General features: G+C 43.5%; 1 protein-coding gene across 2 annotated transcripts in view; it reads left to right on the top strand.

Annotated features, from left to right (window-relative positions):
* Positions 1–22,242, top strand: part of MBTD1 (mbt domain containing 1) — a 65,550-nt gene that overhangs the window by 6,229 nt on the left and 37,079 nt on the right. For both annotated transcript variants that reach the window (XM_069951498.1, XM_069951500.1), the window contains exons 2-12: positions 2,839–3,040; positions 8,678–8,811; positions 9,471–9,585; positions 9,705–9,787; positions 10,923–11,040; positions 11,740–11,874; positions 13,470–13,558; positions 14,038–14,272; positions 14,434–14,489; positions 19,409–19,513; positions 20,436–20,583. In XM_069951498.1, the coding sequence (XP_069807599.1) occupies positions 2,839–3,040; positions 8,678–8,811; positions 9,471–9,585; positions 9,705–9,787; positions 10,923–11,040; positions 11,740–11,874; positions 13,470–13,558; positions 14,038–14,272; positions 14,434–14,489; positions 19,409–19,513; positions 20,436–20,583 (1,420 nt within the window). The remainder of the gene's footprint in view (positions 1–2,838; positions 3,041–8,677; positions 8,812–9,470; positions 9,586–9,704; positions 9,788–10,922; positions 11,041–11,739; positions 11,875–13,469; positions 13,559–14,037; positions 14,273–14,433; positions 14,490–19,408; positions 19,514–20,435; positions 20,584–22,242) is intronic.

The following is a 22,242-nucleotide window of genomic DNA, read 5'->3' as shown; positions in this document are numbered from 1 at the left end:
AAACAACACAGAGGTGGAGGACCTGTAGCGGAATTCCCCCCCCCCCTCTCACAGCAGCATCTCCAATATGATGTCGGGAGTGGGGAAACGGTATAAATATGCATGGCGCTGTAATGAAATAGCCGCACGCCTGCTTCATTACAGTTTTACCGCTCCCAGAGGGGATCCCACTACAGGCCTTCCACGTCTGTGTCATCCGGGAAACACAGAACATTGGTATAAGGACTTAGTCAAGTTGCTGATGAACCCACTATGATTAATTCTTAAAGGGCTATTCCCCCCCCAAATAATTTTTGCATTAATATGTTGCCCAACCGTAGCTTTCCATCTTTCAAATATAAATGTATTAAGGATTCTGCACAGTTTTGCTGTTATCCATCTGCATTCACCCCCTACAGATTGCAGAGAATCATCAGCTCTCAGTCCAACCCGCCACGCTCCCTGCTCCTGGCCCCCACCCTCCGAGACAGCATCACGTGTCCTCAGTCGCAGCACAGTGAAGTGACTGAGAACACTGAGTGGGTGGCTGCTGTTAGAGAGGGAGACGTGATCAGCGCAGCTGTGACTGTCTCCCTCTCGAACAGCAGCCACCCGGTCACCCCCAGCCCAGAGCTCACCCCCTGTGTCCAGAGCCTCCGGGCACCTCCAGTACTAACCCGCAGCTCACAGCCCCCCGCCCCACAACCAACCGCCCCCCCCCCATCACCCGTGGCATCCCTCACTCATTCGCGGCCCCCCCGCAAGCTCCGCCCCCCGCGATCGCCCGTGGCAAGCTCCGACCCCCCTCCCCCCGCGATCGCCCGCGGCAAGGTGCCCCCCCAACCCCCCCCCCCCGCGATCTCCCGCGGCAAGCTCCGCCCCCACGATAGCAAGCGGCAAGCTCCCGTCCCCCCCAACTCAGCTCTGCTACACTGCCCCCCCCAACTCAGCTCTGCTACACTGCCCCCCCCAACTCAACTCTGCTACACTGCCCCCCCCAACTCAGCTCTGCTACACTGCCCCCCCCAACTCAGCTCTGCTACACTGCCCCCGCCAACTCAGCTCTGCTACACTGCCCCCGCCAACTCAGCTCTGCTACACTGTCCCCGCCAACTCAGCTCTGCTACACTGTCCCCGCCAACTCAGCTCTGCTACACTGTCCCCGCCAACTCAGCTCTGCTACACTGTCCCCGCCAACTCAGCTCTGCTACACTGTCCCCGCCAACTCAGCTCTGCTACACTGTCCCCGCCAACTCAGCTCTGCTACACTGTCCCCGCCAACTCAGCTCTGCTACACTGTCCCCGCCAACTCAGCTCTGCTACACTGTCCCCGCCAACTCAGCTCTGCTACACTGTCCCCGCCAACTCAGCTCTGCTACACTGTCCCCGCCAACTCAGCTCTGCTACAGGGAAATGTAGTTTCCTATCTTGGATATAGATTGGCTTTTAGAAAAACTTGTAACTCAGGAACGGCAGCAGCTAAAAAGATGGGAGATGTCTCAAAATAGTCAGGGGGACTTGGTGAGTAAGGCCAGCTAGGTTCGGGAGCATTACATTTTTTTAGCTCTTGGCGGGAGTACCCCTTTAAGGCATTACAAATTGCTACAAAGTTTCAGCTAGGGACTTGTTTACATCAGCCGTCTCAGAAGGGAGAAGGGAGAGACGAGAGAAAAGCTCAGTCAGTTTTTTGTGCCTTCAGCAGAAAAAAAGGGAAAATTGGCCGCACATCTATGACTCTATGACAGACAAAAAAAAAAAAAACTGCAGCAGCAACCCACAGGTGCAAGGGCTTACTGTATATACTCCTCCCAGCGTACACACGGTAAACATCTGCTCTGCCTTCAGCAGAAAGCAGCAGCTCAGAACTGGGAGAAGGAGACTGAATAGATAATAACAAGTATGGAAGGAACTATTAGTCTCGCCATGGGCAGCAACATATGAAAAGTTATGTTTGAGTTTGTTTGGTTTTGAATATGCCTTTAACATATTGCATCACAGATTAGCTTGCCTTTTAATTACCTGCTGTTAATTACAGTTTGGATTTACTTGGCACCCAGTCCTACCACTCCCTTATGTGTGAAGTTTCAGTGGTTAAATTGACAACTTTGCAGCTCTGCTCCTGACTGTCTATTGTTTCTCCAGTCTGTGGCTGTGTAAGATGCTGTGCAGACTTCCAGTTTTCAGCTCTTTAGTGCGACATTCTTCACTCCTGTCTCACAATGTCTCATCCCTTCACATGGTCACTCCGTGTGATAACGTATGAGATTTGTAACAGTGTCTGCTTTTGTCTTCTGCTGCATGCTCGTCCTCCTCTTTCCCTCCCCGTAAACCTCTATTAGTAGCATAACGTGATCTCTCAGTGAAGTTGAAGGTCTTTGTCATCTGTGGTCTTTAGATTACCCTTAGTGATAAACATATTAGATTGCAGGGGGGTAGGGTGAGGGTCAACACCAAATAGAGACAGATAGTGGAGTGAATGCACAAAGTGAAGAAGTTCAGGCTTTCTCTCTCTCCTGCACATAACACATGGAAAAGCCTGCCCTCACTTCCTGTATTTGGTCCTGGTCTGTTGGTTACTAGAGACAGACTTCCCCTGTCTACTAGTGGCGGGCAGCAAAATCCGTGAAACACCTAGTGGCCAAGACTTTAGAGCTGTTTTTTTCTGGGTTAAGGAGTCAGTGTTTGATTACTGAAATAATTTACAAATATGTTAGGAATCACATAGCAATCAAATGTAGAGAAGTTGTTCAAAGCCACAGTGACCATTGTAATATGGGCAGCAAATAGCCCCTGGGTTGTCAGTCATCTAAGTGTAATGTCTTATAGGATTTCTTATTGGTTCTTGATATGTGTTTTTAGGCTGACCTTTCTTCACACTGTGTGCGGAAAAGACGGGACTCATTCGGAATGTTTGACGGGTATGATAGCTGTAGTGAGGACACCAGCAGCAGCTCCAGCTCTGACGAGAGTGAAGAGGAGGTGGCCCCATTACAGTCCAGTCTCCCCATTATAAAGAACAATGGGCAGGTGTACACTTATCCAGACGGCAAATCTGGCATGGGTAAGTAGAAGGTCCTATAATTTCTAAATAGCACAGATGTCCACAAATTTAGAAATGGTCCTTTTCATTTACCTTTCTCCAGCTGACCATAGATGTACTACTGTATTTGTCATTGAATCCCACTGTGGGATCAACCAGCAATCTATGGTTTGTGGGGAAAGTCAGACTGTCTCACTGCTTGCTCAGTAATATTGGTTGCATTTTTATCAGTCCTTTGTTTCTTAAAGGAGAAGTCCTATAAAATTGAAATAAAAAAATTGAAAGAAGGCCAGGGGGGGGGGGGGTGTGCAGGAAAATAATAAAGTAAACTCGCCCCTCCCTTTGCCTCCGTAGTGCACATAAATGCTGCAGCTAATACTGGCATGGGGATCACATCTGGTTTGGCATCCTGCATCCAGAAACCTCACCTCAAGCCAGTCGTTCTTAATGCCCAGGTTGGAAAAACGTTGTTCCTGTCATTCTAACACGTCGGAGTCTGCAGGAGGGGGGAGCAGAATGCCATGGAAAGATGAGCTTCAGATCCTACTAGTGGAAAATGCATCTGCCTTTTGTTAGTTTGCAAGTTATTTAAGGGTACGTCGAACGTGCCGTATCTGCAGCGGATTTTATGCTGCGAGTTTGCAGCGAAATCCACTGCGGATACCTTCCCATTCACTTCAATGGCTCCTGGCGTCTTGCGGTGCTCAGCCAATCAGTGTGCCACAGCGCACTGATTGGCTGAGCGCCGGGAGCACCCAAAGTAGGCCGGAGTAGGGACCCGATAAAGTATGTACCTGGGCTACGGGGTTAAGGACGCGGACTTTGACATACTCGCAGCGTGATGACAATTAGCTGTGAGTATGTCATCCCATTGAAGTGAATGGGCAGGTACCTTCAGAGGATTTTGCTGCGAACTCGCAGCGTTAAAACCGCTGCGGATGTGGTACGTGTGAACCCAGTAAGGTTGTCCAGTAAGGTAAAATATGTTGAATCATCCCCCTTTCTGGAGACTAACAATTCATACATGTGTTTACCTTTTCTGTCTCCTTCCCTCAGTTCTGAGCATGCTGCTGTCTGCTTAAGACATAGAAAACTGTATCTGAGCTGTTTAGTCCATCTCTGCTGTCAACCCCCTCCACCCTTCTAAGGTCCCTATCTGCAACTTTGTAACAACTTAGTAATGCTGGGAGAGAGAATCACCGTGAGCTCATCAACAACTTGACCTCAGAGTAACCCTCCCAGCATTACAAAGAAGCTACAAAGTTGCAGATACAGCCTACCAGAGACTCGGGGAAAAGGGAGATTTTTTTTTTTTTGTGTCTTCAGCAGAAAGCAGTAACTCAGAACATAGGGGAAGGAGACTAAATAGATAATAACAAGTATGGAATGAATTGTTAGTCTCCAGGAGGGGGATGATTCAACATATAGTTTACCTAACTGGATAACCCCTTTAAGGGAGTGGTACCACATAGTACTTTAAAAGGTCCTGACACCACAACCTAGCATGTTTTGAGCATAACAACGCTTTTTCTCAAAGGGCTCATGGTATGTGATGCACCCTTCCAAGTTGGAAGTTTACAAGATTAAGGCCTCATTCCCACATTCAGTGTTTCACGGACGTGGAAGCCCTATAGTGGAATGCCCAATGCAATGGATAAGAAAAGATAATACTGATTGTTAAAATATAGGGGGTTAGGTTCAAAATGTCCATAGTTTGATTATCTACTTTTTCTTGCATTGGTCAGTGGTCCTATAATAGTTTCCTCTTGTGATCTTTGTTTTTTTTTTTTTTTGTTGAAGATGATTTGGATTTATTTATAACATGATTTTTTTTCTGACTTTATTTATAAGGTTTTTTTGTGTATTAGACTTTTTGGATAAAACATGTGTCGTGATTTTTTTTTTATTTTTTTTTTTTGCAGAAATCAATAGTCCAGGCGATTTTAAGAAACTTTGTAATTGGGTTTATTAGCCAAAAATGCATTTTTATAATGAAAAAGCAGTTTGAAGCTCTTCCCCGTCTTCATAGTTCTCCTATGAAGAGAGCTAAATAAAAGACCAAAACAGGACAACAAAGAGTTAATCTACAACTACCTCACCCTTTATCTCCTCTGACAGTCACCACTGACCTCTCTGAGCTCTGATTACAGCGATCACCCAGCTCTGTGCCTGTAATCCTCTGTTATCAGCTTTCTGCTGTTGGCTAACTCCCTTCTCCCCCCTCCCCTCTCCCTAGAACAGACTGGGTACGTCTGATGCAAGTCACAATTTCCTGATTTTTTTGCAGTGGATGGAAAAGAGGAGGGAGGGGGGACATTGGAAAAGGCTTTTTAAATGGCACATTTTTGCAGAAATCAATAGCCAAGGCGATTTTAAGAAACTTTGTAATTGGGTTTATTAGCCAAATATGCCATTATCTGCATTTAAAAAGCCTTTTTTCAGGTCCCCCCCCTCCCTCCTCTTTTCCATCCACTGCAAAAAATCAGGAAATTGTGACTTGTTGCATCAGGCGTACCCAGTCTGGTCTATAGAGGGGGGAGAAGGTAGTTAGCCAACAGCAGAAAGCAGGTAACAGAGGATTACAGGCAGGGCTGTGGAGTCGGTAAGCCGCAGCTCCAACTCCAACTCCTGAATTTTATCAGGACCGACTCGGACTCCTGCTCCTTCATAAATAGCCAGTCAGATACCAGGAGAGTTATTTATCCCACTGGCTCAGCAGCTTCTCCCTAATGTCCTACATGATCCTGGGCTGGCTTCTGAGGGAATAAGGAAAGATATATAAAGCAGCTTCTCCTGTGTGTGCAGTGGATGCAGCCAGTCTCCAGCCTCCATGTCCTGAACAACTCAGAACTAGACTAGATGGACAGTTGCTGCTGACAGTCTTCTATGTTTCTAACTAAATATTCACCATACAAGAAACACTGCTAACAATGCCAGATACATGTGATATAGAGGTCAGCCATAGTGATATAGAGAGGGGTCACACATAGAGCTATAGAGAGGGGTCACACAGTAATATAGAAGGTCGCTGTGGGGGCACGCAATAGCACACACACACACACACACAGCCTGCTGCAGCCATAGCATATACACACAGCCTGCTGCGGCTATAGCACACACACACACACACACACACAGCCTGCTGCAGCCATAGCAGACACATAAGGCCTGCTGCAGCAATAGCACACACACAGCTTGCTGCAGCCATAGCGCGCAACACACACACACACACAGCCTGTTGTGACCATAGCACACATACACACAGCCTGCTGCAGCCATAGTGTGCACACACAGCTTGCTGCAGCTGTAGCACACACACACAGCCTGCTGTAGTCATAGCACACACACAGCCTACTGCTGCCATAGCACGCACGTGCACACACACACACACACACACACACACACACAGCTGCAGCCATAGAACACGGAAGAAAAACACAATATTCTCCCAGAGAGAAAACGCCACACTGAGGACAGAGGTTACAGCTACACTACTTATGTCTTCTTCTTCTCCTCCTCCTCCTCCTCCTCCTCCTCCTCCTCTTCTATATTACACAGGATATCTTCATATTACACTGCTGCTCATATACAGTCATCCAGCATTCAGGAAGAGAACAGCACAGATCTCCCCCCACACAATGGAATCTTCCAGCTCAGAAACAAACTGCCAAATAGTGACTGACAACTTTTCCCTGACTCCCCTTATGTAATAGGGCCAGTGTCCTATTAGATTGTTGCTCATAATATATATTCATGAGCAAAACTTGTAAAGTTCATATTAAAATTCAATTCTCTATTTTTTAAAGCTGGAGTCGGTACATTTTTTTACCGACTCCAACTCAGACTCCGACTCCAGCCAAAGCTAGCTCAGACTCCGACTTCACGACTCGGACTCCACAGCCCTGATTACAGGCACTGAGCTGGGTGAATGCTGTAATCAGAGCTTAGAGAGGTCAGTGGTGACTGTCAGAGGAGATTAAGAGTGAGGTATTAGTAGATTAACTCTTTGTTGTCCTGTTTTGGTCTTTTATTTAGCTCTCTCCATAGGAGAACAATGAAGACAGGGGGGAGAGCTTCATACTGCTTTTTCATGATAAAAATGCTTTTTTCGGCTAATAAACCTAATTACAAAGTTTCTTAAAATTGCCTGTACTATTGATTTCTGCAAAAAAAATAAAAAATAAAATAAAAATCTTGACAGTGATACTTTAATAAATCTTCCTCATTGTCCTAGGGTTCCCTGGACTCTAGTGCATTATACCGTATGCCTTTCCATTTACATATCTGGCAACAAGCACTGTGCATACAGCATAGTGAGGTATATACTGGCAGTGTTAGGACCCAACCTAGGCCCTGCCTCCTTAACATTATAGCCTGAATAAAAAATTTTATGAAGATAAAAACATAGACATAGGCAACAATTATGTGTTCTAAATGCTTTTATTGATGCCTATCCAGCGGTTCCTCCAACTCAGTATGTAGTCACTTAGTGACATGTTGACTTTAAAGGACAACTCCGGCGGGGACCCCCCCAAAAAAAACCACAGACACCATACTCGCCATCCCTCCGGTGACGATCGCCACTCCATTCGCCCACCGTCCGCCTCACCGTCACCTGCGTCCGCCGTCCAGCGATGTCTCTTACTTCCGGGGTGTCGGAAAGTGGGGGAAGGGGGCCAGACCGGGTATTTAACCACATTACAAAGTTATATAACTTTGTAATGTGTGTTAAATAAGCCAAAAATTTTTTTCGTGGGAGTTGTCCTTTAAGGCTTATTCCAGTGTCCTAAAAATTATTTTGCTGCTGGCAACTCTCCTACCCAGGTCACCTGCATCTCACATTTGTTTCTTCTGGCACCCCACCCTTCACCACTTGTCGCTACCTCTAAGATGAGGTCCTACCTGTTTCTCCTATCACTGATTGAGGTGAGACCCCGCTTCAGCCAGTGAGTGGCTGATTAGAGAGATTCTGCTATTTTTACTGCAACGTCATGACCCTGAACCCGGAAGCAGCCGCACAGCAGCGTCAGAGTGCCAGTTAGGTGAACACTTGCTTATTTTAATTTTGTTTTTTTAAATCCCCTGATCTTTGGGTTCTCCTGCCCAGACACACTCATTGGTGTATGTATATAGACTTCAGATAGTTAAAGGGAATTTTTTTTCCCCTAGTAATTGAAACACATTGCAAAGTTATATAACTTTGTAATATGCTTCAATCATCTATCTGCCCCCCCTTCCCTATCTTTTCCCCCCTCGACCACCCACCAGGAAGTGAAGTAAACTCATTCTTACCTAATTACTGCTGACCCCAGGCTGCTCTGTGGAAGCCATTTTGTGACAATGACATCATCAAGAGGGAGGCGGGTCTAAGCCCAGTTAGGCTAGCTTCCCTTTGTCAGATGACTCGGGTTGCTCAGCTCTGATTGGCTGAATAAGCTGTAAGCCAACTAATAGTTTTGCAGAGTCAGTTAGACATCATAGGAGACAAAGTGCATCATGGGAAAGCCCAAACCAGGAAGTGAAGAAAAAGACACCAACTGGAGTTTCAGATCAGGTTTTTTTTTTAAATCAGGGCCGGAGTTGTCCTTTAATACTATCCAATATATTTTATTTACTCATTTTAAATTTTGCTTAGTTTTTTTTTTTTTTTACTTTTAGCTACATGTGAAATGTGTGGAATGGTCGGGGTTCGGGATGCTTTCTACTCTAAAACAAAGAGGTTTTGCAGTGTCTCTTGCTCGCGAAGTTATTCTTCAAATTCTAAGAAGGCAAGCATCCTGGCAAGACTACAGGTACTGTCCAGCGAGTCCTTATCTTTACTATTGGATATTGAGTTGTGTGGGTTTTTTTTCAATCACATTTGTTTCTGTTTACCTTTCTGCTGTCATTGGCAACGAGAATATAGCAGCCTGTTATGTCATTCTCACCATAAGAAATGCTGACTCTGATGTGATGTGACTTTTATTTCCCAATCTGCTTTATAAGAAGACTGAAGACTGCTGTAATTTATTAGTAGCACTCTTCTCAGGCTTTACGCATGCTTTTAAAGGAACGATAAGCCTTCAATATGAGACCAGTGGGTGAGGGTCTTGGAAACACCTGTTTACCTCCCCCGATGTGTTTACACAGAGAGATTTATCTGACAGAATTTTGAAGCCAAAGCCAGCAATGGATTTGAGAAAAGGAGAATTCTCAGTCTTTCCTTTATGACCCGTTCTCTGCTTATACTCTGTTCCTGGCTTTGGCTTGAAAAATCTGTCATATAAATCTCTTTGTAAACGCACTATTAAACCAGGAAGTATACTACATGGAAATACTTGAAAGATTATACTCAATGAAATTGGCCAGCAATTTTAGAAAAAGAATTGACGTGTCCTTAGGTAGGGCATAACTATATCTGCTCTGGTAAATTTTTGTTTTATTTTAAATGGTTTTTTTTTTTCCAATTAAGGGTAAACCTCCTGCTAAAAAAGCAAAGGTTCTCCAAAAACAGCCATTAGTTGCTAAGTTGGCGGCTTATGCACAATATCAAGCTACCTTGAAGAATCAGTCATTAAGTAAAACTGGTAAGAACCATCTGCACTTATTTTACTCCACAGTCTAATACTTGTATTATTATTATTATTATTATTATTATTATTATTATTATTATTATTATTATTATTTCTATTTTTTTGTCTCATAGCCATAACAGCAGAAGGTTTTAACTGGGGCAACTACATCACTAGCAATAATTTGGTGGCTGCTCCTGTGACTTGCTTTAAACACGTAAGTATTTGCCTTTAGCATGTGTTTTTTTTATCATGGTGGGAAAGTCTTAGGGGAAAAAAAACTTTTACTTTTATTTTTACCCATAGACTAAACACATATGACTGGTCCATATTTATCTCTACAACGAGATGCTTATGAATGTTAACTGCAGCGTAAGGGATCATATTGCTATAGGGAAGGAGATATGGCCATAGCATAGCTCTCTAAGTCTAGTCATAGACTTCTGCATAAATATGTCCTCTGTGCTAAAGAAGTAAGAGAGATGACCATAGCTTGTGGACACATTAAGTGACAATCAAATCTCTGGAGCTCAAGGTATCAGGTTTAAATCTAACCTGTCCAGTCTTCCTTCTGTCTGACAGTGTGCTATATGGTAGACATCATAGGCGTTATGATATCTGCCATCAAGTCGCATTTGTGTGGAGAAGGCATGGCAGAAAGAGTGTGTGCCAGTCAATCGCGCCAACCGCAAGCTCTACTTAAATAAGAAGGTATATTCAACAGCACTCCCGATAAGATGCATAAAAATTTTGCAAGTGCAGCACAGCAAAATAAGCTACACTGACCTATTTTGCTGTGCTGCACTGCACTGAAGTTTTTTGCATCTTATCGGAAGTGCTGTTGAACATTATCTATCTATCTATCACACACTGCCACTTTATATATAATGCACAATACTGCTGATGTGCTCCAGAAGCTTATGACATACTACAATAAAAAAAAAAGAAAGAAAATAAAATATTAATGTGAAAATGCACAATAATGTGCATCTCTCCTTATACAGTTGATCAGTTAAAATATTTATTCTTTAACCCTATATGTAGGATTAGGATTTCGTTACAGATTTCTTGCAATAGAGCTCTAAGTATTTGATGTTCAGAATTAGAAAGACATGGCTATGCTTTTCCAGAATCTGCACCACACGTGCTTAATAGTTGCGGCTAGTATTGCAACTAGGCTCCATTGAGGTGCATAGATGTGTGCTGTAATATAAAACCCAATTGTTACTTCTGGACAACCCCTCCGATGTTACATATAGTTTTCTGAAGTTACTTGGATATGCTTGGTTGACTCTGTTTTGACTTTATCCATTATGTGTGAATTATTTTGAAATCATTTACTACTTTTACAGGCACCAATAGGGACGTGCTGGGGGGACATTTCTGAAGGCGTAAGAGTAGAAGTTCTCAACACTGACAACAATCTCTCTCAGAAAGTCTTTTGGATTGCTGTTGTTGTAAAATTAGCAGGTTAGTGACCTTTCCAAGCTTATTGCATAACTCATTGATGCTATTCACCATATACTTACACTGGCACCTGGTCTCTAAGGCCAGCTGCCTACATGTTATGGTGCTATGATGGGGTTGGATCAGGAGCTGAACTCGTGCCATATTCATCAGCAGACCGCTGCTATGGTAAAGATTGGAAATCACTTTGATTCCAGTTGTTCACCCCTAAGCAGTAGGGCCCTATTCCACGGGACGATTATTGTTCGCATAATCGTTAACAATAAATGATCCAAACGACCGCTATTGCAAAAGACCTGAAATCGTTCACCCATTTACATGTAACGATAATCGTTACTTATAATCGTTCTTGTGGACGTCTTGTCGTCGCTATTGCGTTATTCACTACTGCGAACGACATCTTTTTCAATGCGAACGAGCAACGATAAAAATAGGTCCAGGTCTCGTTCGGTCATTAATCGTTAACTGCTATTCAACCGAATGATTATCGTTTAGATTCGAACGATTTAACGATACTCTGAACGATAATCGTCTCGTGGAATAGGGCCCTAAGGGTAGGTACACACAAGTACAGATAGTGTGGGGCACATAACTTACCAGTTAAAGTAACCCCCTTATTTCAAGATATGGAGATGTCTTTCAGATTTATGTACGTTAACAATAGAGCTTTATTTGCATGTTTTTTTTTCTTCTTCTTTTCAGGCTACAATGCTTTGCTAAGGTATGAAGGCTTTGAAAATGATGCCAGCCTGGACTTCTGGTGTAACATCTGCAGTAGTGACGTCCATCCAGTGGGTTGGTGTGCTAGCAGTGGAAAGCCCCTTGTCCCTCCACAAAGTATGTGTGCACAATTTTGGGTTAATTCACAAATTTTTTTTTTATATAATAAATATATATATATATATTTCTCACACTTAAAGGGGTGTTCCACTCAAACATGACTTTTCATATGTTGCTGCCCATGGTGAGATTAACAATTCCTTCCATACTTTATCAATACGTTATTTATTCAGTCTCCTTCCCCAGTTCTGAGCCGCTGCTTTCTGCTGAAAACACAAAAAACTGTCAGAGCTGCTCTCCATCTCCCCCCTCCTCCCCCTCCCTTCAGAGATTGCTGATGTAAACAATTTCCTGGCAGGCTTTATCTGCAACTTTGTAGCTTCTTTGTAATGCTGAACTCCCTGTGATTATCCCTCCCAGCATTAGAGTTCCCACGAAGTTGAAGGGAATGTGTCACCTAAATTTTCTTTTACTGATTAGAATCAGATAGAAGAAAAATGTTTTTATTCTAATCTGTTTCTATTTTCTGACTGCAATTCTTTTTTTTTTATTTTACTTTTTGTATATTGTTATGGGGGCTGCCTTATTGCCTGGGCTGTTCCTAACAGCATTTATTGACATGCTTTCCAGCAAGCCTTATGGAAATAAACTGCAATAGACAGACAAGGTTAAAGGTATTGTACAAGGTTTAGAAAAACATAGCTGCTTACTTCCAAAAAAACAGCAACTCCATTGTGTCAATGGTTTGTGCCTGGTATTGTAGCTGTAGTGAATGGGTTGTGAGCCGCGATACCACACACAAGCTGTGGACAGGTGTGGTGCTGTTTTTAAAAAACTCCGGGGGCACAGGGAGAGAGGTAAGTAGCACTGGTTTTTATGGACTGTCTTGCCTCCTGGAAATTTTTCATTTTCCCCAGACTTCTCCTTTAAAGGGGTAGTGTGGCGCTTAGAAATTATTCACAGAATAACACACATTACAAAGTTATACAAGTTTGTAATGTATGTTATGTCTGTGAATCGCCCCCTTCCCTGTGCCCCCCACCCCCGCACGTGTACCGTGGAAGTGTGGTGCATTATACATACCTGTCACGTGCCGACCCCCTTCCCTGATCTTCTGTGCCACGACGTCATCTTCGGCCAGCCGGCCAAAGCTCTCCGATCGTCCCTAGTGCCGGCCGCCCTCTGCCGCGTCATCAGATGCTCAGCCGCAATTGGCTGAGCACAGTTATGCCGAAGATGACATTGTGGCACAAGATGGCGGACGGGCGTGACACGGATCAGGTAATGTATAATGCACCAACACTTCCAGGTACACGTGCGGGGGGTGGTGGGACACGGGAAGGGGCCGATTCACAGACATAACATACATTACAAAGTTGTATAACTTTGTAATGTGTGTTCTGTGAATAATTTCTTAGCGCCGCACTACCCCTTTAAAGTTTATCTTTTTTTTTTTTTCTTCTTCTACTTTGTCCCCTGAGATTCACACCTACAAGTCATTAGCTATAACAAGGCAATTTAACCTGCTGTTTTTTTTTTGTTTGTTTTTTTAGCTTATTGGCTTTTAATGTTTCGAACTATTTTTTTTGTAGGTTTTGACTGTTTTGTTGTCTGTTGTGGAAAAACCTATTATTCTGTTGCTTTCCTTACAGCCATACAACACAAATACTCTAATTGGAAAGCCTTTTTAATCAAAAGACTGACTGGTGCCAAGACACTTCCTCCAGATTTTGCGCAAAAGGTAGGCTAACATAAGGGATACCAAAAAGCAAAAAAGAAATTACGACCAACAAACTTTCAAATGACGTATATAGTATGTGCTGTGTAACACTTTGGTATTCTTGTAGTAGCGCTTCATGAAAAGGCAACCAAAATGTGACAACGAAGGAGCACAAATAGCATGCAGAAAAAGTTGATGCTTCTTCCTTCCTGATGTCACTTAACATTCACCCCCTGACCTCTGCCTTAGGCACACAGAAAAGGAGCTAAAACTATTCATGCTGTTCCCCATATTCAATATACTTACAACTCTCTTACAACCTCTGACTGCTAGAGTAGCAGGGCTAAAGTCACAATGTATTGCATAGTTTACTTGAAGTGAAAGGCGGATTTCTCTTTTAACAATGCTGTTTATTCGAAGTGCATACTGAATCTGTAACATGGTGGTGACTGTTTTTTTTTTCTGGTGGAAATTTGCAAATTGTCATGTTTTCTTGTAAGGTTTCAGATAGTATGCAGTATCCATTCAAGCCTTTAATGAAGGTAGAAGTAGTGGACAAAACACACCTTTGCCGGACGCGGGTTGCCGTCGTAGACACAGTCATTGGAGGGAGACTACGATTGGTGTATGAAGAAAGTGAAGACAAAACGGACGATTTCTGGTGTCACATGTACAGCCCTCTCATTCATCACATTGGTTGGTCTCGAAGTATAGGTCATCGCTTTAAGAGATCAGGTATGCAGGAATGCCTCCTACTGTATGTATGTGTGTATGTATATATATATATATATATATATATATATATATATATATATATATATATGTGTGTAACCATTTTACCTGTGTCCGTGTGCCTATTTTGTTTTAGACTTACAATCTACTGTTTTATTTTATAGATATATTAAAGAAACAGGAATCTCACTATGATGCCCCTGCCCATTTATTTGCAAAGGTACATTTATAAGATTCTAGAACAATTACCTGCGGCTGCTGTATGATGTGTTTCTCTTTTTATATGCTCACTAAATTGGTTCCAGGGGTGCCCAGGAGCACAACCAATGCCTTTGTTTTGTTTAAGAGAAAATTGCTTGTAGCGCTATATTGCCCAGAAGTGTACGAGTTCATTTTTAATGCACTACCTGCTACTGCCAGATTAAAATGTGAAATTATAAGCATTGGACCATGGAGACTGTGCAATAGGGCCCATTTTTGTGCCCAGATGATGGCTTAGGGTATGTTCACACTGAGTAAATGTGGTGCAATTCTGCTGTGGAACTGTTTCGTGGAATCCTGCCCGCTTCATTGTCAAACGGCACCTCTATGAGCCCTCCCATTGTGATTCCGTTTAAAAAACTGAGCCAGGTGGGATTCCGCTAGATTTGCTCAGTGTGAACATACCCTTAAAAGAGGAAGTCCCATGAGCTGTAAACGGCAGACAGGGGTGGATGAGCACTCACCCCGTGCCTCTGTTGCGCCGCTCAAGGGTCCCGTTCGTCACCGCTAGCTGTCATCTTCTTCAGGAAACTGGGTATGCCACGTACCCGGCTCCTGCAGCAGCAATGTCAGGGCCTGGCTGAGCGATTGCCCGCTCAGCCAGTCAGTAACTGGGATAGTGTCCCGCCCCAGTCACTGATTGGCTAGGTGGGTAATCACTCAGCCGGGGTCATGACGTTGCACCTAGCAGAGCAGCAGGACCCCGACTGATGTGAATGGGACCCGGGAGTGGCGCTACAGAGGCACGAGGATAAGTTCCCTTGTTTATCTTCTCACCCACCCCGCCTGTCTGCTGTTTTTGTAGTTTGTAAGACTTCTTCTATAATCCTGTGGTCTAATGACCTGAGTTAACAGCATCATAGATCACTAAGATTACAATATTTCTGGTCTATATTACACTCCATAGAACTGGATAAATAGTGCTACAAAATAGGTCTTCTCCTTCTTTCAGTGTATAATTCAAAATATTATCACACCCTTCAAACTTAAAGTGGGAAAGCCAATGTCAGGATTTTTGCAAAAAAACTACCCAGTGTACTGACATGACAAATTTCAGACCAAAGACTAACATTTCTGAAGCAGTCTTATAGTAAGATTCTTTGTTTCATTCATAACAAATTACAGAAGATCTTTCATTTCTAATATAGCTCTAGTAAAAATAAAAGCTGATTGGTTGCTATGGGCAAGAGAGTCTTACTATAAGAATGTGGTTATCCCTAATCTATACAGGCATTGTAACATGGTCAGCAGATGTGGACCCTCTGTGCCACTGAATTGGTTTGGGCCACATCAAGTAACAGAGTCTAAGTGGCCTCTAGGTCTTTATGATGAAGTTAGGTTGCAGAAGCTGGACTTCTGCACCTAGAGGGCACAAGGTCGCTCCACAAGCGTTGTCCCAGTGTGGGTAGTGGGTATCCCCAAGAATACACAATCACAAATGAAGGAACATACCTTTGCTAGGAATACAAGGATCCAACAATGCTCAAGCAAGGAGGAACAGCGGAGCAACTTTAAATAGGTGCAGATAGAACAGATCTGCGGAAGAAATACTGACCCTATAAATCTTCAGCAAGAGGCTGGACATGCACCCTAGTGGATAGAGGTGGCATTGCAGCAGTGGGAGGAAGGAAGCAGCAGAGTTTGGGAGAACTGTGGACACTAGCGGACCCAGGACCAGAAAGGAGAGTGGCAGAGGTGCAGGCAGGACAGATACTTGCGAGCAGGACCAGGATGTCACCACCGTTGGTAAGTATCAGGACAAGCATTACAGGAGTTTAGATGACCATATAATAATGGCTGAAAACAGAGAACCACAGTTAGAGAGTGTTGTATGCATCAGGAATGGTGACCTTTACACAAACCTTCACAGGCACCCAATGTACTTGCATGCCAAGTCTGTGGTCAAATTGTCAGTGATACTGTCACCCCCTTTTTGCATTCTGACTTCGCTACACAGGTGTAAATGGTAAATTTAGCATAAATTTAGGTAAATTTTCATACCTTATTTTATATCATACGTCACAGTGCTTGTTCCAGTAAAAAGTCATCTTTTATCAACTGCAGATTGTGCCGCCCACAGCATCACCGTTGGCCCTGCCCCTCCATGGCGTCATCGGCAGTACGGCCCCGATGCCCATTGGTATGGGCCGACCTAGAGGGAGTGGGGCCTGGAGCTTTAGGCCAGTCTGTTCCAATGGTCGGCGAGGGGGCGGGCCTATGTGGTTATGACATGGAGGGGAGGGACATGCTGTGGGCGGGACTAAGTAGCACTGTTGCTGTGAAGCCTCGCCCACTTAGCACAATCTACAGTTGATAAAAGGTCACTTTTTACTTGAACAAGCAGCATGAGTTTAATGTAGACAGTTTAATGAAGACAGTTGTCTAAGTATTTCATCTGTATATTCCACCCAAGTTATTTATATATGAGAACATGAAATTTCATTGGTCAGTCGAATAGAAAAATGTAAAATAAAGTTCAACAAAACATTTTCTTTGAGTGTATTTATTGTGCAAACATAATAAAATCTACACACTTAGGTGCATTTACACAGAGAGATTTATCTGACAGATTTTGGAAGCCAAAGCCAGGAACAGACTATAAACAGGGAACAGGTCATAAAGGAAAGACTGAGACTTCTCCACTTTTCAAATTCATTCCTGGCTTTGGCTACAAAAATCTGTCAGCTAGATCTCTCTGTGTAAAGGCACCCTTAGAAAGCGGTACTTTTTTTTTTTTTTTTTCTCATCATTTATGGAAAATAAAGCAGTGGGGCTTCAATCTGCTTAATCTCAATCGCTGAGATTGCAATTCTTTTGCAGTGCCATCAGAAGGCATAATCACAGATTATCTTACAGATTTATTCAGCCAAAGCCGGGAATGGATTTGAAAAGAGGAGAAATCTCAGTCTTATCTTTACGACCTGTTCTCTGTTTATAATCTGTTCCTGACTTTGGAAGAAAAAAAATCTGTCAGATAATCTGTCAGGCATCTTTTGGTGTAATAGGGCCCTTATGCACAGGCTGATTATCAGCCGAATGAGCCTTTCTGGCAATGCTCAATAATCCGTCTTTGTAAAAGGGTCTTTACAGTTAGGGTACTATTACACGGAACGATAATCGGCCCTATCCGACTCCGTTCCGTGTAATTAACACAACGATCGTTGTCATTGGCTGATCGTTGATGTAGTTTTGGACCTATAGGCGTCGACCGCGCATCGCTACGTGTAATAGCGGTGTGCGGCCGGCAGCTGACAATATGCAAAGAAGAATACATTACCCATGCATGGTCCAGGGCTCCTCTTGCGCTGTGCTTCTCACCGGGTCCCGCGTGCTGCAGCTTCAGAGCGGCCTGTCTGAGCTGACAGGCCTCTCAGCCAATCACAGGCTGGGACCGCCGCAGCCAGTGATTGGCTGGGCGGCCTGTCAGCTGAGACAGGCAGCTCTGAAGCACAGAGGAAGAGGGCCCTGCAGCCTGGACCGATAATCTATGCAGTTTAAACAAGGGCTGCAAGGACATCGGTAACTATATGTTACTTCAGCCCTTATTAAACGATTATCAGGCCGTGTCATAGGCCCAGTAAACGAGCGCTGATCGAGCAGATCGGAGCTCATTTACAGTTATTATCGGACCCCATTGGTCCGTGTAATTCTAGCCTTAGATCCTCATGTAAGTAAATGTTTCATGGACTTTTGGTTGCAAGTCGCACTCGACTTCAATGCTAGTGCAGTAGGTAGAAAGCTTCTAACTCTGCCTCTCAGTACAACCTCTGCTATTATTGGTATTTCAAAGATCTCCCCAGTAGCTACAGAACAGTACTATACAGTGGTACCTTGGTTTAAGAGCTCACAGTTTTTCAAAATTGTGACTTGGTTTAAGAGCATAGCTTTGGTTTAAGAGCTCCCTGTACTGAGTGGGAGCGCGAGGGGGGGAGGGGCATGGTCTACAGCACTGTACTCTGACCCAGGAAGTCTCCCTCTGGTACTATAGCTTTGCTCATTCTGTTAAATGGCTAAGCAGAACCCCACCAATTAAACATTGAGCGCCTATCCTTAGAAAAGGTGTCATTACATGGACATTGTTAATGATGTCTATGCAGCCCTTACTTATCTCTCCATGTTTCCCTATGTACTCCTCATCATCCTCAATCATCATCAGCTGATCATTGTATTTCAGCAAGTTTATAAATCATTGGCCGGCGATTGTGCATCGCTCTTTGTAATAAGAGATGCAGGGTCGATGGCTGATTAAAGTATATAGAAAATAAAGTTTTATACTTACCTGTCCATGCTCCCCTGTGTCCTTCTAGTGTTTCCCTGCTAACAGTAGCTGCCGCTAAGTCTTCTACATCCATCTCTGAAGTGACAGGCCACTCAGCCAATCACTGGCCGCGGCAATGTCCTTTCGTGGTCAGTGACTGGCTGAGCCACTAGTCACTTCAGGGATTGGTTTGGAAGCTTCCATTCATTGGGAAACAGGTAGGAGTACATATGGAAACATGGAGAGAAAAAGGGCTGCATAGACATCATTAACAATGTCCATGTAGCCCTTGCCGTAAAATAATCGAGCCGTATATTAGGTTCTATAATGTAGCAGATCGGCTCTCGCTTGCCTGGCGCCTTGGGTTGGCTAATCCAGTCCTAATGACACCTTTTCTAAGCATAGGCGCTCAATGTTTAATTGGTGGGGTTCTACTTAGCTGTTAAATGGCTATAGTACCAGACAGAGCCAGAAAGTACAGGCAGGTTGCTGATGGAACATTTGATGACCTGTTCTCAGCAGAAGGCATAGTTATAATGCAGTGTAATATACTGTATATGGCTAAAGTCCTTTAGCTAGTTATGTATATATTATTTCTTGTTTCTGTTTTTTTTTGTTAGGTAAAAGATGTTGACCAGAGTTCTGAATGGTTCAAGGAAGGGATGAAACTGGAAGCAATCGATCCACTAAACCTTTCAGCAATATGTGTAGCAACAATTAGAAAGGTGATTAAAGGAAATGTGTCATCAGAAAATAACCTGTTTAAAGTGTACCTCCGGTGGTGGTGTGGTGGGTGGGGGGGATCACTTGTGTGTCATTGGTACTTCCCTCTCCCCACTGCATACAGTAATACCTTATGAGACCGAATTTACTGCTGCATTTTTAAGGCGCTATTACACGGAGCGATTTATTGTTCCGTGTTATAGAGACAACAATTGGCCGATGACTACGATCATGGGATGATGGTTGGTTTAGGTTTGGACCTAAAATCGTCGGCCGCTGACTGCGCATCACTACTTGTAATAGCGATGCACACCCGATGGCTGACGATTGCCCACGCACATAAAACCTTACCTCTCCACGCTTCCGGTCTTCTCAGATGCTGCTGCCGCAGGGACCAGGAAGCTGCGGAGCACAGGAGAGAAGACTGGGAGCGGGGAGAGGTAAGGTGTCAGGTGTTTGGGCAAGGGCTGCATGGACATGACTAATGATGTCCATGCAGCCCTTCCTGCCCGAATTATGTAAAAGGTCCAGTAAATGAGCAGATTGGTGCTCGTTTACTAAAATGATTGTGCCGTAGTCACCAGCATGCGACCCAGTACCAGAGTATCATAAGGTATAGCTGTATGCAGCAGGGAGAGGAGAGGACATGCTCTGAAGCCTATTCCGGCATCATTTGTCCAAAAAAAAAAAAAAAGTAAGGGCACTTGAAATCAAGTTAAATGTTTTTAGTGTCTTCAAGCTCACCCACACACAAACCCAAATCCTAAAATCTTGCAATACGGTCCCTTTTAATTAAGTATTACTATTACTCCTATGACACTGCAAAGTTCGGGCCCATTCAAATGACCTTCTGCTGTGAGATCTATTCAATGTCTGATTTGCTGTAATTGCCATTTACTTACCTTCTGTTCTTGTTTTTGTAAGGTTTTGGCTGAGGGCTACCTAATGATTGGGATTGACGGCTCTGAAGCCGCAGATGGCTCAGACTGGTTTTGTTACCATGCGTTATCCCCCTCAATATTCCCTGTTGGTTTCTGTGAAATTAACAAGATTGAACTAACGCCACCACGAGGTAGGGCTTTCTTTTACTTTCCTAAAATTCTGCACTGTGCTATTCCTATGTTATTCCTTCTTGAAATGTTGGTGTCATTTTGTCCACATTCAGCACAAAAGCCCAGCCTTACACATTCATCTTCATTGGACATTGCTAGACTGTGTAGGTACACAACCTATGGACAAGGGTAATAATTGCACCCAGTTGTAAATCTAGCAAAAGCCAAAAAGTTGCTCCAACATTTGTTATATTAGAAATAAAGTATTCACAAAAACAGACTTTTTAGAAGGTGCAAGAAAGGGGTCCATGGAGCCTCGGTTGCGGGAAACCCATTACCAACAGGTTTCCTTCCCTGGAGGGATATCTGGCCATTCCCGTGTTTTGAGACTCGCAACCGAGGCTCCACGGACCCCATTCTTGCATATTCAAATTTTATAGGGGGCAATGTATCAATGGAGACTTTTTTTTTTTTTTTTACTCAAATGATTTTTTTATTGTTTCCATAGTAAAAACAAAGAATCACAATTCACAATGTATAATCACCCACACCCCACCCACCCATAGCACGGAGGGAAGAAAAAAAAAAAAACTTAAATAAATAAATCAATCTTTCCAACGTTTCCAGAGCTTCTGAAACCTTAAGGTTGCTTTAATAGATCTCCTTGCCATTATCTCCTCATATTTCTTCACCTTACTAACCAACCCCTTCCATTCTTCCAACCCAGGGGGTGAACAGTTCTTCCATCTTCTCGCTATCAGAACCTTAGCACATCCCATTATCCTGTTCAGTAGTGAATTATTTTCCCCGTTTTCCACCAAAACACCCAATAACAGCTCTGGTATAGAGTATGACATTTGCAGAGACAGTCCCATTTCTCTCTCAATGTGGTTCCTTATATTCTCCCAATAGGTACAAATTGTTGGACAGGCCCATATCATATGTATCATGTCGGCTCTCTCAATGTGACATTTATTACAGCTCACAGTTTGTCTACTAAAGCGAGATAGTGACTCAGGGGTTCTATAGAGCCAAAACAGAATTTTAAAGTGTATTAACCTATGTGCCGGACTGCATGATGTTACTCCTAGATTCTTAACTATTATTTCCCACACTGTGTTATGTATCACACCAAACGCCCTTTCCCATTTAGACCTTATCTTCTCTAAGTGTGACACTCTTTTTTTTCTCTAACTAACATTCTATATATTTTCGGCAAGCACTTACCCACCCCTTTCCAATTACATAATAAATCAATTAATTCATGTGATTCCACGTGTCTCCAAGCTAACCCTTGTGAGCAACATACTGCATGATTTATTTGGGCATACTAAAATCTGTGGGTATCTAACAACCTATATCTACTTTGTGCCGTTACAAATGTGATCAACTCTCCATTTTCAAATAAATCAGACACGAATTTCACCCCCCTGCTCTTCCAAAATCCTGCCAGATCCTGGCAAAAAAATTCCTTTAAATTCCAGTTCTCCCATAATGGTGTACACTCCAAAGAACCCTTAATTCCACATAATTTTTTCACAATCATCCACACTCTATCATAAAGTGTACTAAACGAAAACTTCTAGGGGACTAGGGGACCTCTCACACAATGTCCAGCTTCAAGTGCTTCATAGAAGCTTTTCCCAGAATTCCCTGTTTTAGCTAAGATGTACTCCACT

This window comes from Dendropsophus ebraccatus, chromosome 14 (genome assembly GCF_027789765.1).
Source record: "Dendropsophus ebraccatus isolate aDenEbr1 chromosome 14, aDenEbr1.pat, whole genome shotgun sequence".
Lineage (NCBI taxonomy): Eukaryota > Metazoa > Chordata > Amphibia > Anura > Hylidae > Dendropsophus > Dendropsophus ebraccatus.
Note: the sequence above shows the minus strand (reverse complement) of the source record. Positions and strands in the feature narration are given on the sequence as shown.